The following is a 14,835-nucleotide window of genomic DNA, read 5'->3' on the forward strand; positions in this document are numbered from 1 at the left end:
CACCTGTGACAAATCTGGTCACGTGGCAGCTAACTGCAGCACAGTCATCTGCAAGAAGTGCAAAATTAAGGCCATCAGGCCAAGGACCGTAAGCAGAATAAGTGTTGCAACTTGTGCGGTGAGACAGGCCATCTCTCCAAAACCTGCCCCAAACACTGCCTCAGTTATGCACAGGCGGCAAGGTCCACGAAAAGGCCGGGAGAAGGAACGGTGAATGCGTCTGGTGCTGGGAAGGAGACAAGCAACCCTCCCCGCAGCGAGGAAAGTCTACCTGAGAAGGAGAAAGGGAGGCAGCTACAACTAGTGACCCAACGCCTACCCATCACCCGGAAACCCCTCCTCCACAGACAGAGTCAATGGAGGAGGAGGCAGCAGATGGACAAACTGGTCAGTGGCAAGTGGTACAAAGGAAAACCACAAAGAAAAAAATCTCCAAAAAAGCAACAGGCCACCACCCAAACCAGTGGCAAGAGGAGGCTACCAGCTGAGACAGCCTATGGCAGCTCCTCATTGGACGAGGAGGGGCTGGAACGACAGCACCTGCAAAAGAAGCGGCAGAACTCAAAGGAGCTAGAAAATAAAGCCCCCCAGCTCCGGGGCGCTGGAAGCTGTGATGGGCCCAGCGCGCCCCAAACTGCCGAACCCAGCGAGATGCCCAGCGCACCCCAGCTCCAGGACAGAGAGAGCAAAGAAGCACCTGGCGCACTCCAGCTCCGGGAAGCTGAGAGCAGTGATGTCTTCGAGGAGGAACAGAGGAGAAAGACACCAACAGCAGAGGACAGCCCAAGCCTTGCTGTGTACAAGACCCCCCCCCCCCACCCCGATGTCACCCCAGCGGAACACCCCCATGAGAAACCAGGAGGGGCTTCTGAGCCCGACGAATGTGAAACAGCTTGTGTACACCATGGGTATGCAGGAACATACCCAAGGACTGGGACTGGCAAGGACAACTAGTGTGGGAAGCAACAACCAACTTAAAAATGGGTATAAAGATTGCTTCCATTAACGTGCGTAGCATTAAATCCACTACGCAACGTGTTTCAACCTTGGGCTACCTCGCCAATGTCAAAGCAGACCTGCTGTTTCTGCAGGAGTGTGGAATACCACACCTCAGCACCTACAGGCAATGGTTGCGATGGTGGTCCCACAGGTCATCGAGCTGGTCAGGGGATAATGATTCCCGTTCCTCCGGCCTGGATATTCTGCTGCAGGAAAATAACTTCACCATCTCCAAAGTTAAGGAGGTGGTGGGCGGTCACCTCCTCTTAGCAGATGTAATGTATAACAATGCTCTGCTCCGGTTGATCAACATGTACGACCCAGTTCAATGCAGCGAGCGGTTGACCATCTTTCAGCAGCTCCCACTACTGTTGACAACGTTCAGGCCGGTCAGTCTAAGCGGTGACTTCAACTGCATCACTGATGCAGCTGGACGATCCGGCAGTGACGACAGAAAACTGGACGCTACGTCCAGATTCCTAATGGAAACAGTAAAAGATGCCAAGCTGTATGGCATCTTCAGCAAACGGAGCGCAGCATAGATACACATGGTCAAGATCGGACGGGTCTGCCCGTTCCAGGATTGACTTCCTGTTTGTGTCCCGTGCTGTTAAGGTCAGATCAACCAAATTCAAGCCGGTGTTCTTCTCTGACCATTGCCTCTTACTGGCCGACTGACAGGACAACCAGCGGGTTGGCAGGGGGACATGGAAGCTCAATGCTACACTGCTAACCCCAGAGAAAGTTGAGGAACTCAAAAGGGATTACAAAGGTTGGAGAACCGTGAAACCCCTCTGAGTCTCTGGTGCACTGGTGGAAGGCGATCAAGGAAAACATCAAGAGGTTCTTTATCTTCAAAAGATGTTCAGAGGGCGAGAGAGAGAGAGATGAAAATGTCCCAACTCCAGAAAAGAATGCAAAATCTGCTCCGGCTGCAGTCGATGGAGGTCGAGGTCGAGCAGAGCTGCTTGGATGAACCTCGACAAAAACCACTGCATCTCTTTCCACACCTGCTTTGCAAACACACATTCCAGAAGGAGGTAGGCAACTGTCTCTTCCCCACTGCAGCCACCTCGAGAGCAACATGTGGAGGGGGACGAGACTCCGGGCGTGTAGGAAGGTGCAGAGTTTTCTATGTTTCTGCAAAACCTGCCCTTTATAATGCATGTTCACTTCGGAGTTATAATCTGCACTGGCTATTGAAGCCTTACAAGCGCATGGGTAAGGCTTCCACTGCTATGTCCAGACTGGCCAAGAGAGTGTGGGAAAATGGCGCACTGACACGGAACACAAAAGTCCGAGTGTATCAGGCCTGTGTCCTCAGTACCTTGCTCTACGGCAGCGAGGCCTGGACAACGTATGCCAGCCAAGAGCGACGTCTCAATTCATTCCATCTTCGCTGCCTTCGGAGAATACTTGGCATCAGGTGGCAGGACTATATCTCCAACACAGAAGTCCTTGAAGCGGCCAACACCCCCAGCTTATACACACTACTGAGTCAGCGGCGCTTGAGATGGCTTGGCCATGTGAGCCGCATGGAAGATGGCAGGATCCCCAAAGACACATTGTACAGCGAGCTCACCACTGGTATCAGACCCACCGGCCGTCCATGTCTCCGTTATAAAGACGTCTGCAAACGTGACATGAAATCGTGTGACATTGATCACAAGTCGTGGGAGTCAGTTGCCAGCATTCGCCAGAGCTGGCGGGCAGCCATAAAGACAGGGCTAAATTGTGGCGAGTCGAAGAGACTTAGTAGTTGGCAGGAAAAAAGACAGAGGCGCAAGGGGAGAGCCAACTGTGCAACAGCCCCAACAAACAAATTTCTCTGCAGCACCTGTGGAAGAGCCTGTCACTCCAGAATTGGCCTTTATAGCCACTCCAGGCGCTGCTTCACAAACCACTGACCACCTCCAGGCGCGTATCCATTGTCTCTCGAGATAAGGAGGCCCAAAAGAATTGAATTTCCTGGTAATTGAGTATAATTGACATCTTGTTAAATTCAGTCATGACATTATAAAAACAATTCTTTGATGAGAATGTCATATGCCTCATGCGAGGGAGCACAGTCTGAGTCAGCACTGGTAAGTGCTGCTGGAATACAAAATTCATCAAAAATCAAATAAGCTAACCTCATAAATTTAACTGAATATATTTTTAAAAAAAGACAGATACACTTGTATGATAACAACGAGTAATTTCATCACATTGTTCAAACGTTACAAGCTGCCTATGCATCATTATACAAATCTAGCAAGTGAGCCATTATGCCCTGTAATGCATTCGCAGTCATTTGCCATTCCCCATGTAAGAAAGCTTTAAACACCAAGGCTTCATTTGCATTAGGTTAGGCAATTAAATATTCAATTCCAAGATCCCCAGGTCTAAGCAACAACTCATGTGACCCAGGTGACACACGGGTCAGGCTTAAAACAGTAACCTGTCTTTCCCATTCAGGAGTTTGCCCAGCATTTTCTGTTCTCATTTTTATTTCAAATCCCATATTCCCCATTATAACTTGAATCCTTTGCTCAACACCATTTCGATCTCCTTGTCCCTTCTGATTAAAGCTGCAGTCAACTGTGCAAAAGCATTAACACACCTTGTCTAAGCATTTTACATTGTAATGCATGAAAAAACAATACACAAAGATAAGCAATCTCCCACTTTATTGTCATATAAATAAGTATTAATCATTTCTAAGAACTTGCAATATCATTCACTAATTAGGTAGAAGAAAAACACAAAATAATCAAGCAAATAATAAAGAGAAAACATACTGCTCAGCTTTGACCAGGAAAAAGACCTGCAGTTACTTTTATATCAATCTGAGGGGGGCTCGGTTTAAAGTCTCATTCAAAAGACAGCACCTCCTACAGTACAGTACTCCACTGGGGTGTCAGCCTGAAGGGAATGTTTTTCAAAATAAGATTTTTCCCTCTTCGTGACCATCCAATCATGCAGAAAAGAGACAGTGAGTAGATTTTCAGCTCGTCACCCTGACATTAAACTGACGGCCATGGATGGGCTGCCCGTTATAGAATTGTTATCGATTTCAGCATCTTCAAGAGGAGGAGAAAATAGAAAGGGAAGTATAAAAAAAACGCACTATATATAAAAATATGATACTAGTATTCAGTCAGGTCCACTCATTGGATATTGTATCCAATGAGTACCTGATGCATGAGGTTCGCTGAGGATATCAAATGGGTGGACCTGACTGAATTTAGGGAGCTAAGCAACAGAATAAAAAGTAGGACCTCAAAGGTTGTAATCTCTGGGTCTGTTCCGGTGCCATGGGCTAGTGAGTATGTGAATAGGTTAGAGCAGATGAATGCATGGCTGAATAGATGGCGCATGAGGGAGGGCTTTAGTTTCCTGGATCATTGGGCCTGTTTCTGGAGAAGGTGGGATCTGTATAAGATGGACGGGGACCAAATTCCTTGCTGGGAGGTTTGCTAGTGCTGTTGGGGTGGTGGCAGGGGGGTGGGGGGAGGGTTTAAAACTAATTTGGCAGGGGGATGGAATACAGAGTGGAAGCAAAGTAATGGGTGAAGCACATTCAAATATAGAAGAGAAGCGAAGTCAGTCTGGAGGACAAAGTAAATGTAGACCTGTTAAGGCTCAAGCAAATAATGCAAGGCTAGACTGTATATATTTTAATGCAAGGAGTCTTACTAGTAAGGCAGATGAACTGAGGGCGTTGATTAACACATGGGACTATGATATTATTGCTATCACAGAGACATGGTTGAGAGAAGGGCAGGGCTGGCAGCTTAATATCCCAGGGTATAGAATCTTCAGATGTGATAGGGAGGGGGTAAAAGAGGAGGTGGCATTGCACTGTTGAAGAAGGAGTCAATTACTGCAGTAAGGAGGGATATCTTAGAAGATTCCTCTAATGAGGCCATATGGGTAGAACTTATAAACAAAAACGGGGCAATCACTTGGCTGGGAGTGTACTGCAGGCCTCCAAAAAGTCAAGGGGAGATAATGGAGCAGATATGTAGGCAAATCACAGAGAGGTGTAAAAATAATAGGGTAATAATAGTAGGGGATTTCAACTTCCCCAATATTAGAGGGGATAGTATGAATGCAAAAAGCTTAAAGGGGGCGAAATTCTTCAAGTGCATTCAGGAGTGCTTTTTGAGCCAGCACGTAGAGAGTCTGACAAGAGGAGGAGCGGCACTGGACTTAATCCTAGGAAATGAAGCCGGACAACTGGTAGAAGTGGCAGTGGAGGAGCATTTCAGGGATAGTGACCATAACTCTGTAAGATTTAAGGTAGTTATGGAAAAGGACATAGAGGGACCGGAAATAAGAGTACTGAATTGAGGGAAGGCAGATTTCAAAATGATAAAACAGGATCTGGCCAAAGTGGACTGGGAGCAGCTTCTTATAGGAAAGTCTACATCAGAGCAATGAGAGTCATTCAGAAAGGAAATAGTGAGAGTTTAGGTCCAACATGTACCCGCAAAGGTGAAGGGTAGGACCAACAAATCAAAGGAACCCTGGATGTCAAAGGATGTAGAGGATTGGATAAAGAAAAAAAAAGGAGGCTTATGGCAGATTCAGAGCGCTGGAAATAGCAGAGGCCCTAGAGGAGTATAGAAAGTGTAGGGGGATACTTAAAAAAGTAATTCGGAGAGCGAAGAGGGGACATGAAAAATCACTGGCAGACAAGACAAAGGAAAATACCAAGGCGTTTTATAAGTATGTTAAGGGAAACAGGATAACCAGGGAAAAAGCAGGGCCCATTAGGGATCAAAGAGGCAATCTGTGTGTGGAGCCAGAGGACATAGGTGAGGTTTTGAATGATCACTTTTCATCTGTGTTCCCTATGGAGAGAGACAATGTTGGTGTAGTGATCAGGGAGGGAGATTGTGATATACTTGATCAAATTAGCATTGAAAAGGAGGAAGTATTACCTGTATTAGTGGGATTAAAGGTGGATAAATCCCCAGGCCCAGATGAGATGTATCCCAGGCTGCTATGTGAGGCAAGGGAGGAGATAGCAAGGGCTCTGTCACAAACTTTCAAATCCTCTCTGGCCACAGGAGAGGTGCCAGAGGACTGGAGGACAGCAAATGTGGTACCATTATTCAAGAAGGGTAGCAGGGATAAACCAGGTAATTATAGGCCTGTGAGTCTAATGTCAGTGGTAGGGAAATTATTGGAAAAGATTCTGAGAGACAGGATTAATCTCCACTTGGAGAGGCAGGGATTAATCAAGGATAGTCAGCATGGCTTTGTCAGGGGGAGATGGTGCCTAACAAATTTGATTGAATTTTTCGAGGAGGTGACTAGAGGTGTAGATGAGGGTAAAGCAGTTGATGTGGTCTACATGGACTTCAGTAAGGCTTTTGATAAGGTCCCGCATGGGAGATTGGTTAAGGTGGTAAGAGCCCATGGGATCCAGGGTAATTTGGCAAATTGGATCCAAAATTGGCTTAGTGGCAGGAGAGAGGGTGATGGTCGAGGGTTGTTTTTGCGAATGGAGGACTGTGACAAGTGGGGTACCAGAGGGATAGGTGCTGGGACCCTTACTGTTTGTAGTGTACATTAATGAGTTAGACGGGAATATAGGAGGTATGATCAGTAAGTTCACAGACGACACGAAAATTGGTGGTGTCGTAAATAGTGAGGAGGAAAGCCTTAGATTACATCTCAATATAGATAGGCTGGTAAGATGGGCGGAGTAGTGGCAGATGGAGTTTAATCCTGAGAAGTGTGAGGTGATGCACTTTGGTCAGACTGACAAGGCAAGGGAATATACAATGGATTGTAGGACCTTAGGAAGTACAGAGGGTCCTTGGGGTGCTTGTCCATAGATCACTGAAGGCAGCAGCACAGGTAGATAAGGTGGTTAGGAAGGCATATGGGATACTTGCCTTTATTAGCCGAGGTATAGAATGCAAGAGCAGGGAGGTTATGTTAGAGCTGTATAAAACGCTGGTTAGGCCACAGCTGGAGTACTGTGTACAGTTCTGATCACCACACTATAAGGAGGATGTGATTGCACTGGAGAGGGTGCTGAGGAGATTCACCAGAATGTTGCCAAGTGCCGAAAAATGGGATTAGATTGTACGGGTGCTGGATGGTTGGCGCAGGCGCATTGGGCTGAAGGGCCTGTTTCTGTGCTGTAAAACTCTATGACTGAGTACACAGATGTTAGATAAAGCACTTAGTGTCCATAGTATCTTATTGTCATATATCGTCCTTTCTCTTTTTAAAAATAATTTCCTCCTCCACCTGAAGATGCTGAAATCAATGAAAAGTTTGTCTCAGTGGTAGCACCTTCACCACCCAGTCAGATGGATATTTGTTTGAGCCCCAGTTTCAGTGCTGAGGACAGAATCTAGGCCAATACTCCAGCACAGTACAGAGGGAACAAACAGAAAATGCTGGAAATACTCGGGACAGACTGCATCTGTGGAGAGAGAAACAAAAGTTAATGTTTCAGATCAATGACTTTTCATCTGTAACAAGGAAGTGGTGCACTGTCAAAGATGCCATCTTTCAGATGAGATGTTAAACTGAGGTCCCTTCTGCCCTCTCAGATGGATGTAAAAGATTCCCAGCACAAATTTCAGTGTAGCAGGAGAATTCTCCCATCGTCTTCGACATTTATCCTTCATCCAAAATTACTATTATAGATTATTTTGTTCAATCAATGCTGTGGGACCTTGCTGTGTACAAATTGTTGTCAATGGCTGCTGTATTTCCTAAAATTACAACAGTTCAGAAGCACCTCATTGCCTGTGAAGTGCTTTGGTAAGTCCTGAGATGATTAATATGCAATATATAAATGCAAATCTTTCTTTTTCTAGCAGCAGAATTATCAAGACACTGCTTGATATTTCTCATGGGATTAAACAATTCTCGACAGTTGGGATATGCAACCAGCCCACATAAATTGAAGAAAAACACCCAACATCCAAGCAAATAGGAAATCCTGTTTTAAAAAGCTGTGGTATAAACCCTTGGTAAACAAAAACAATTCTTTGATCAGTTAAGAACTGGTGTCTTTCAAAAAAAGTACAATTATCTATAATCTTGGCTTTTCAAACTTTTGGTCAGCTTGGCCACATGGTGTGTAACCGTGGAGCTCATTTTCCTATTAATTAGCATACATCTGAAATTAGGAGACACAGCAGATCATTTGGGATTTAACCACAAATGAGGCACCAGCACCAAAAACAGCCCTTTTACAACTTTCAGAGCCACAAAATTAAAACAGGACAAACCAGCAAATAACTGTAAGGGCAAACTGACAGAGCTACCTGTGCATTAAAGTGCCAGTTGCCAGCGTTGAGTGGCCAATTGTCAGGGCAATGTGGCGCACAAGCCACAATTTAGATAATCCTGATCCAAAATGACATTTGCTGACTGAGGGGATAACTGCTTTTCATTGGATAATGTTAGCAATTTAGAAAGAGTAGGCCATTCAGCCCCTCAAGGCTGTTCCGCCATTCAATTAGATCATGGCTGATCTGCACCTTAATTTTAATTACCTACCTTAGTTCCATACCCTTTGGAATCCTTACCCAACAGAAATCTATCAATCTCAGTCTCAAAAGCTCCAACTATCCCAGCGATGTCTCCAGTAAGTCAAAACTACAGCAACACAGCGATCACAACTTAATGAACGTAACACAAAGCCTTGCCTGGGAACTGCAATGGCTAAATAATTGTCGACTATATACTGTATTAAAGTTTGCAAAATTTAAAGTATGAAACAAATGGAGTCCTTTGTGAAATGAGTTTAATGGTCATGTTTCTTGTTAGTGCAGCTTCAAATACCTAAACCTCAGGAGGATTGCTGTGATCCTACACCAAAGCAAGTGCGCAAAATAATATGAACAGTATTTATTCCAGGAATAGTTAAATATTCACTGGTTTTGAATGTTTAACTCTACATTGTAACCATCAACTCAAGAGTTACAAACTGTAAACTCCTCCCAAGATGTTATATACGTGTGCATAATTTAGCAGTCAAAAAGATCCAATATGCAAAGGCTGATCAGATTCAATGCTAATGGCCAAAGACCAATCACATTTAAAGTGAAAGTCAAGAACCTCCACAACTCATTGCAGATGTCAATATTTTCCCTCTGCTCCAGTTGGTGTCTTCTCACTCTGAATGGGAGTGACTGACTTTTTGAAGTTGGATTGAAACTGCAATTTTCTTTGTGGAACGTTGGGCGGCACAGTGGTTAGCACCGCAGCCTCACAGCTCCAGCGACCCAGGTTCAGTTCTGGGTACTGCCTGTGCGGAGTTTGCAAGTTCTCCCTGTGTCTGCGTGGGTTTCCACCGGGTGCTCCGGTTTCCTCCCACTGCCAAAGACTTGCAGGTTGATTGGTAAATTGGCCATTATAAATTGCCCCTAGTATAGGTAGGTGGTAGGAGAATGGTGGGGATGTGGTAGAGAATATAGGGTTAATGTAGGATTAGTAAAAATGGGTGGTTGTTGGTCGGCACAGACTCGGTGGGTCGAAGGGCCTGTTTCAGTGCTGTATCTCTAAATAATAAATAAAGTAATGCACACTGCTCAATACATTTACTCTGAACAATCTGAAGAATGTAGCAGTGCAATTTCTATAGTTTTTCCCATATTATACCAAAAAATTAGTATCCAGCAGTAAAGATTAATAGTTATTACAAATCAGCCGATTAACACAAGCAGTTCTCAGTCATCAGCACATGTACACATGCGAGTGCCGCTCTGGTTTAAACCAGAAGCATTACTGGGATATACAGTATGATATCTTAGCCAAGTGGTGGCCCGCTCTTGGGTTCAAGCACTTATGCAGGCTTTGAACGAATAACCTAGGCTGACACTCCACTGCAGTACTGAGGGAGTATTAAATTGTTTAAAGTGCCATCTTTTAAGCAGCCACTGCCTGTTCAGGTGATGAAAGACTAGGAAGTTCACCTGGTGTTCAGCCAATACAATTAATACAGATTAAGTGGTCATTTAACTCACTGATATACACGTGATCTACGGTATAAGTCAACCTTTGAAACCTCCAAATAGTTACAAAAACATAAGTACACAGTACAGTCGCCTTTTTGAAACGTGAAAAAAACATCAGTAATTATTAAATTTATGTAGCACAGTTTATTGAATAAAGTAATTCTACAAAAATACCTTTAACCACAATCAAAGCATTCTAAAACCCTTCAAATTCAGTGTCTTCGGCATCCATGCAAAGAGTTCATCAAATTAATTCGGAGTCACTTTGGCTATCGCATCATTGTAAGGAACCCACTCTGGATCAGATGTGGCGCTTTCAGTTTCATAACAAATCATCTTCCTCTCCATCCAATGAACTGAATATTCTGCATTTTCTGCATGATCTGATGACATTTTGTGCAATAAAAACATCTCACTATTTGATGGCAAAACCACACAAAATGTCAAGCGGGGCAGCGCACATATTTCCACTCTTTGTGAATGTTTTTTCTCCAGCAACCATCCACCTATTCCATTCAGCACGAACATGATCCTTGAATGGCTTGTTGAGGCACACATTCAAACATTGAACTATGGATGTTAAACCTCCGGACATAACTACAATGTGGTTGTAATTTCTTCGCAGTCACCTCTTGATCTCATCGGTTATATGAGATCTGAACATGTCCCACACTAATAAGCTGCATTCTTTGCACAGGCCACCGGGACGCCAATTCCACACACTAATCGATCCATAACTTCACTCCATCCTCATCCATCCAACCGTTGTCATGGATGTGCATAAAAACTCCAGCAGGGAACTTGATATTTGGCACGGTTTTAGGTTTGAAAATTACCATAGACTTTAATTTAGTTCCACCAGCCATGCAGTCTCGTACCACCGTGAATCTAGTCTTCTCATGTTTGGTAGTTTTCACTAGAACTGTTTTTGAACCTTTCCACTCCATAGTTCGGTTGATAGGCATATTGAAATTCATGGGTGTTTTATCCATGTTACCAAGGTGGCATATTGGGCACTCATGCTTTTGCCACTGTAATGATGAAATCACTAGAAACTGGTAATTTTGGTAGAGGTCTTTTAGTAGTCTCTGAGCAATCTTGGTCTTCTGCCACAACACTCAACATTTTCATTCCATAAAGCGGCTACACTAAATAGCTGTTGCTCTGGAATCTTTGCTGGACTCAGTTTGATTTGGCCCACTTAAATGTGTACATATGCATTGCATTTCTGGTGACGATTATAAAAGGTAAGTAAAATATGCATTTGTGGGGCGAAAAATTGAGACTGACTACTAACGCAAGTATAGAATGTCTTGGCTGAAAGGGTGGGGGGGGGGGGGAGCGTCGACTTATACGCCAAGTATATGCAAAAAAAAATATTTTGAGCCAAAAAAGGGGTTGCCTTTATACACTGTGATTTACGGTATATCAGATCTTAAATGTGCACAAGCTGGCTACAGAACTTGCTAGAAAATAAAAAGTGGCTGCACTTTCATTCATTGACTTGAAATATCCTGAGCATATGAATGCCACTATATAAATAAAAGTTACTTCTCTCTTTAATGTCATATTGCTGAATAGCAAGACTTTTAATTAAAAACACTTTTTCCTCAAAATAGTGTGAAAGCAGTACTATAAAAATGTGATTGCTGTGTTAGTGAAAAACTGCTGGCAATTACAGCTCTGTGCATTACTAAATAGCAGAAAATCAGTTTTCCTGATTTAAATACAAAATCAAAGATGGTAAAAAGTCAGTTATAATCAAAATGTATCCCTTCTCCAAAGTAACACAAATTACAGGGCAATAAAGCAACAGACATTTCTAAACTAATAAAATTCGGTACACATCAAAACAGTAAGAATGAGGAATTTCTCAGTTAATTGTTGCAGTCAGACTGCACATCTTGTCCTGGCATGAATCTTCGAGTACTTTCAAATCCCTGACAGCTCGGCAAAATTGCCCAGCGAGCAACTGAGCCAGACAGACCCAGAAGGTTACAGGTTTGACCCCCAATTTGTACCGAGTTAGCCAGTTAACAAAAGGAAAGGTAACAGGGCTTCAATTAGCCTCAGCATGCTTCAGCTAGGAAAGGGCAGGTGGGTAGAAGGTGTGATCTCTTGGACTTGTTTCGATTACCTGATGATGTCGAAGAGGAATTTTCCAGAATTCTTTTCCAGCCACTTACTAGTACTTTTTTTTAATCTCTCTTGGGAGGTTACTTTCTGTCCACCTTTGCAGCTATATATCTAGCCATGACGCTCTCGGCATCGTGTGTGTGGGGCAGGCCTGAATGGCAGGAAAAGACCAGCTATTCTGTCATTTTCATATTTGCAAAATAGTTCAGCCTGGGTACTGATTGATATCTGCTGATCCCCACAGATGGCACACCAGGATCGGATTTGGTTGCAACGCCCCCCCCACTCTGTTTCAGATAAACAAGGACCACTACAGTGGGAACACCATCACCTGCAAAGTTCCCCTCCAAGCCACACACCATACTGCCTTGGAACTATATCACCATTCCTTCACTATCACTGGGTCAAAATTCAGGGACTCCATCCCGAACAGCACACAAACTACAGCAGTTCAAAAAGGCAGTTCACCACCACCTTCTCAAGGGCAACTAGAGAGGGAAACAACTGCTGGCCTTGCCCGCAATTCCCACATCTCATGAAAGTATATAAAAAAGGCATCAATCACGAAAAGCAACCAATGCTAGAGCTATACCCCAGCAAGGAGTCAATGTCTTCATAAACTAAGAGAAAATTAGCAGAGAAAAATCAAGAAAATAACACTATGGTTTTCAATCCAGTCAGCAGATTCTTCAAATCACAGCACAGCAACCTACAAAAATCTAGCCTTTACAAGTGTATTCTGCAGTATGACTTAATACAGTTTCAGTTTCTTTCTCTTCATGGCAGAAAGATGAGCAATCACTCCTACTTTCATCTCCCATACTGCATTTATTATACAATGTAGGCTACCATCTGTATTATGACAACTTGGACAGTCCTTTCAAACAATGCATCTGATGTTAGCGAAACCCCAGTGTAAACATGGAATTCTGCTCTGACATAGGTTTCAGCTGGTGTGAGCATCCAATGCACAAAAAAATACTGTACTTAAACAGTTACTGAGCACTTTATAATATATTTTAAGGTTCATTACATTCCCCTTTGCCAAACCTGGCTGTCAAACACTTAGCTGTCTGGAAAATATGTTGCTCAATCACTTCTAAATTTATGAGGGGGAGGAGGCAATACCTAAGCATTCAAAGCAACCGCTTAGCGCAGATTGTTCACATACTCTCCCTTCAGCACTGCCTGCTCCAATTGTACATGGGCTGTGATTTTGCTCCCTATACCAGTAACTAGCTTGTCAAATAGCTCTTTTGAAAATCAACTAATTGCAGCAAGATCATAGACTGTTGCAGGTAACAGTTCTCTAATACCATTATGCAAAATTACATATTACAAACAATACAAAATTTCAGAAAAAAGTGATTCAAAATCAGTAAAAAGCTAGAACTAGCATTCACAAAAACAACTTGCAGCAAGTGTTTTAAAGACTTGACTTTCTACATAATTAACACAGTTACACAACTGCAGTACACCAGGCTCATTCTTCTCCGCTCTGAGATTATTTTTAAAGTTAGCAGACTGTGGACATTCCTATCCAATACCCAGCTATTCATTTAAATCTGTGCTGTTGTAACTCAACAGGCTCCCACTGGAAAACAAGCTTCTGTGAAAGCACTCTTGGATCCACAGTTGTTGCAAGACAGTTAAGTTTTTAAACAATGTCTGAATAGGGGTGGACTCCAAATGCACACAGATAAACTCCAATATGACACTTTCAGCCTTGCAGTCAGTCTCTCTTCTTGCCCATCTTTGCCAATTTCACCACAATGGACCTGAGCTGCAACCCTTGCCCCTTGTGCAGCTCACCTACCTTATGCCAGCCTTTCCCCAACCCCTGCCTACAATGCCTCCCATCTTTGGTCCCAACCTATGCTCTCATTTGCCCCCTCCCAGCCATACTACTGCACCCATGCCAGCCCTTCCCGATTCCCATGGCAGCCTTACTTAACCAAATCAGTCTTGCATCCGAATCCCTATACCAGCCCTACTTCCAATCTATGCCACTGATTGTCCTCTCTCAACTTTAGTCCTGCACCCATCGCCAGCCAACCTTCCTGCCCATGGTCAGCTTTAATCCGCTAGCCCTTGCCAGCCTTGCCAAGTAGCGCTTGCCTTGTACCTGGGTATACAGCTGGGCGAAGAGCCGTCTATCTCCCAAGTGGCGAAGAGGTTCATAGGAACGGGCTTGTTGAGGCCGGACGAGCCGGTGAAGCTGAGTCTCCCTTTCTCGGCCATGCTGAGTGTCAGTGACCGATGTGCATAGTGTATGAGTACCGCTATCTGAGCACCTTCTCACACACAGCAGCCGCTCCGGCTCCTTCACTGCAGGCGCTGGACAGCCCACCGGAAATGCGTCACTGGCTGCGCGCTCCAGCAACGGCCTGGCACCAGCCCCGCACGCGCATGCAGCCGCAGCTGGAGTTGACGTCACCACCGGCCTCGTGCTGAACGATCTTCCTTGGTTTAAAGCCGCTGCAGGACCTGAGCTCTTGTGTCTAATCTTCCACTTGGTACTTAGGCAAAATGTCCTCCTCCTCCCTTCACTCCAACTGTTTTTTTTAGCTAGCATTCCCCAGTCCTTTCAGTGGGAATCCACGATTCCATAACCGTGTTTCAACTGGTAGTATTCATTCTGTCAGAACTGAGGCAGCGCTGCGCTGTCGGAAGTGCCGTTTTTTGGATAAGATGTTAGACAGAGCCCCTGTCTACCTTAATA

The 14,835-nt window shown here is 44.3% G+C and overlaps 1 protein-coding gene across 5 annotated transcripts in view; it reads right to left on the reverse strand.

Annotated features, from left to right (window-relative positions):
- pacs2 (phosphofurin acidic cluster sorting protein 2) overlaps positions 1-14,453 on the reverse strand; it is a 348,015-nt gene extending 333,562 nt beyond the window's left edge. For 4 of the 5 annotated variants that reach the window (XM_068039606.1, XM_068039604.1, XM_068039603.1 and 1 more), the window contains exon 1: positions 14,239-14,453. In XM_068039606.1, coding sequence (XP_067895707.1) covers positions 14,239-14,354 — 116 coding nt within the window. In that variant the 5' untranslated portion in view covers positions 14,355-14,453. The remainder of the gene's footprint in view (positions 1-14,238) is intronic. The other variant, XM_068039608.1, reaches the window with a different exon arrangement.
- Positions 14,454-14,835: the final 382 nt, after the last annotated feature.

This window comes from Heterodontus francisci, chromosome 9 (assembly GCF_036365525.1).
Source record: "Heterodontus francisci isolate sHetFra1 chromosome 9, sHetFra1.hap1, whole genome shotgun sequence".
Taxonomy (NCBI): domain Eukaryota; kingdom Metazoa; phylum Chordata; class Chondrichthyes; order Heterodontiformes; family Heterodontidae; genus Heterodontus; species Heterodontus francisci.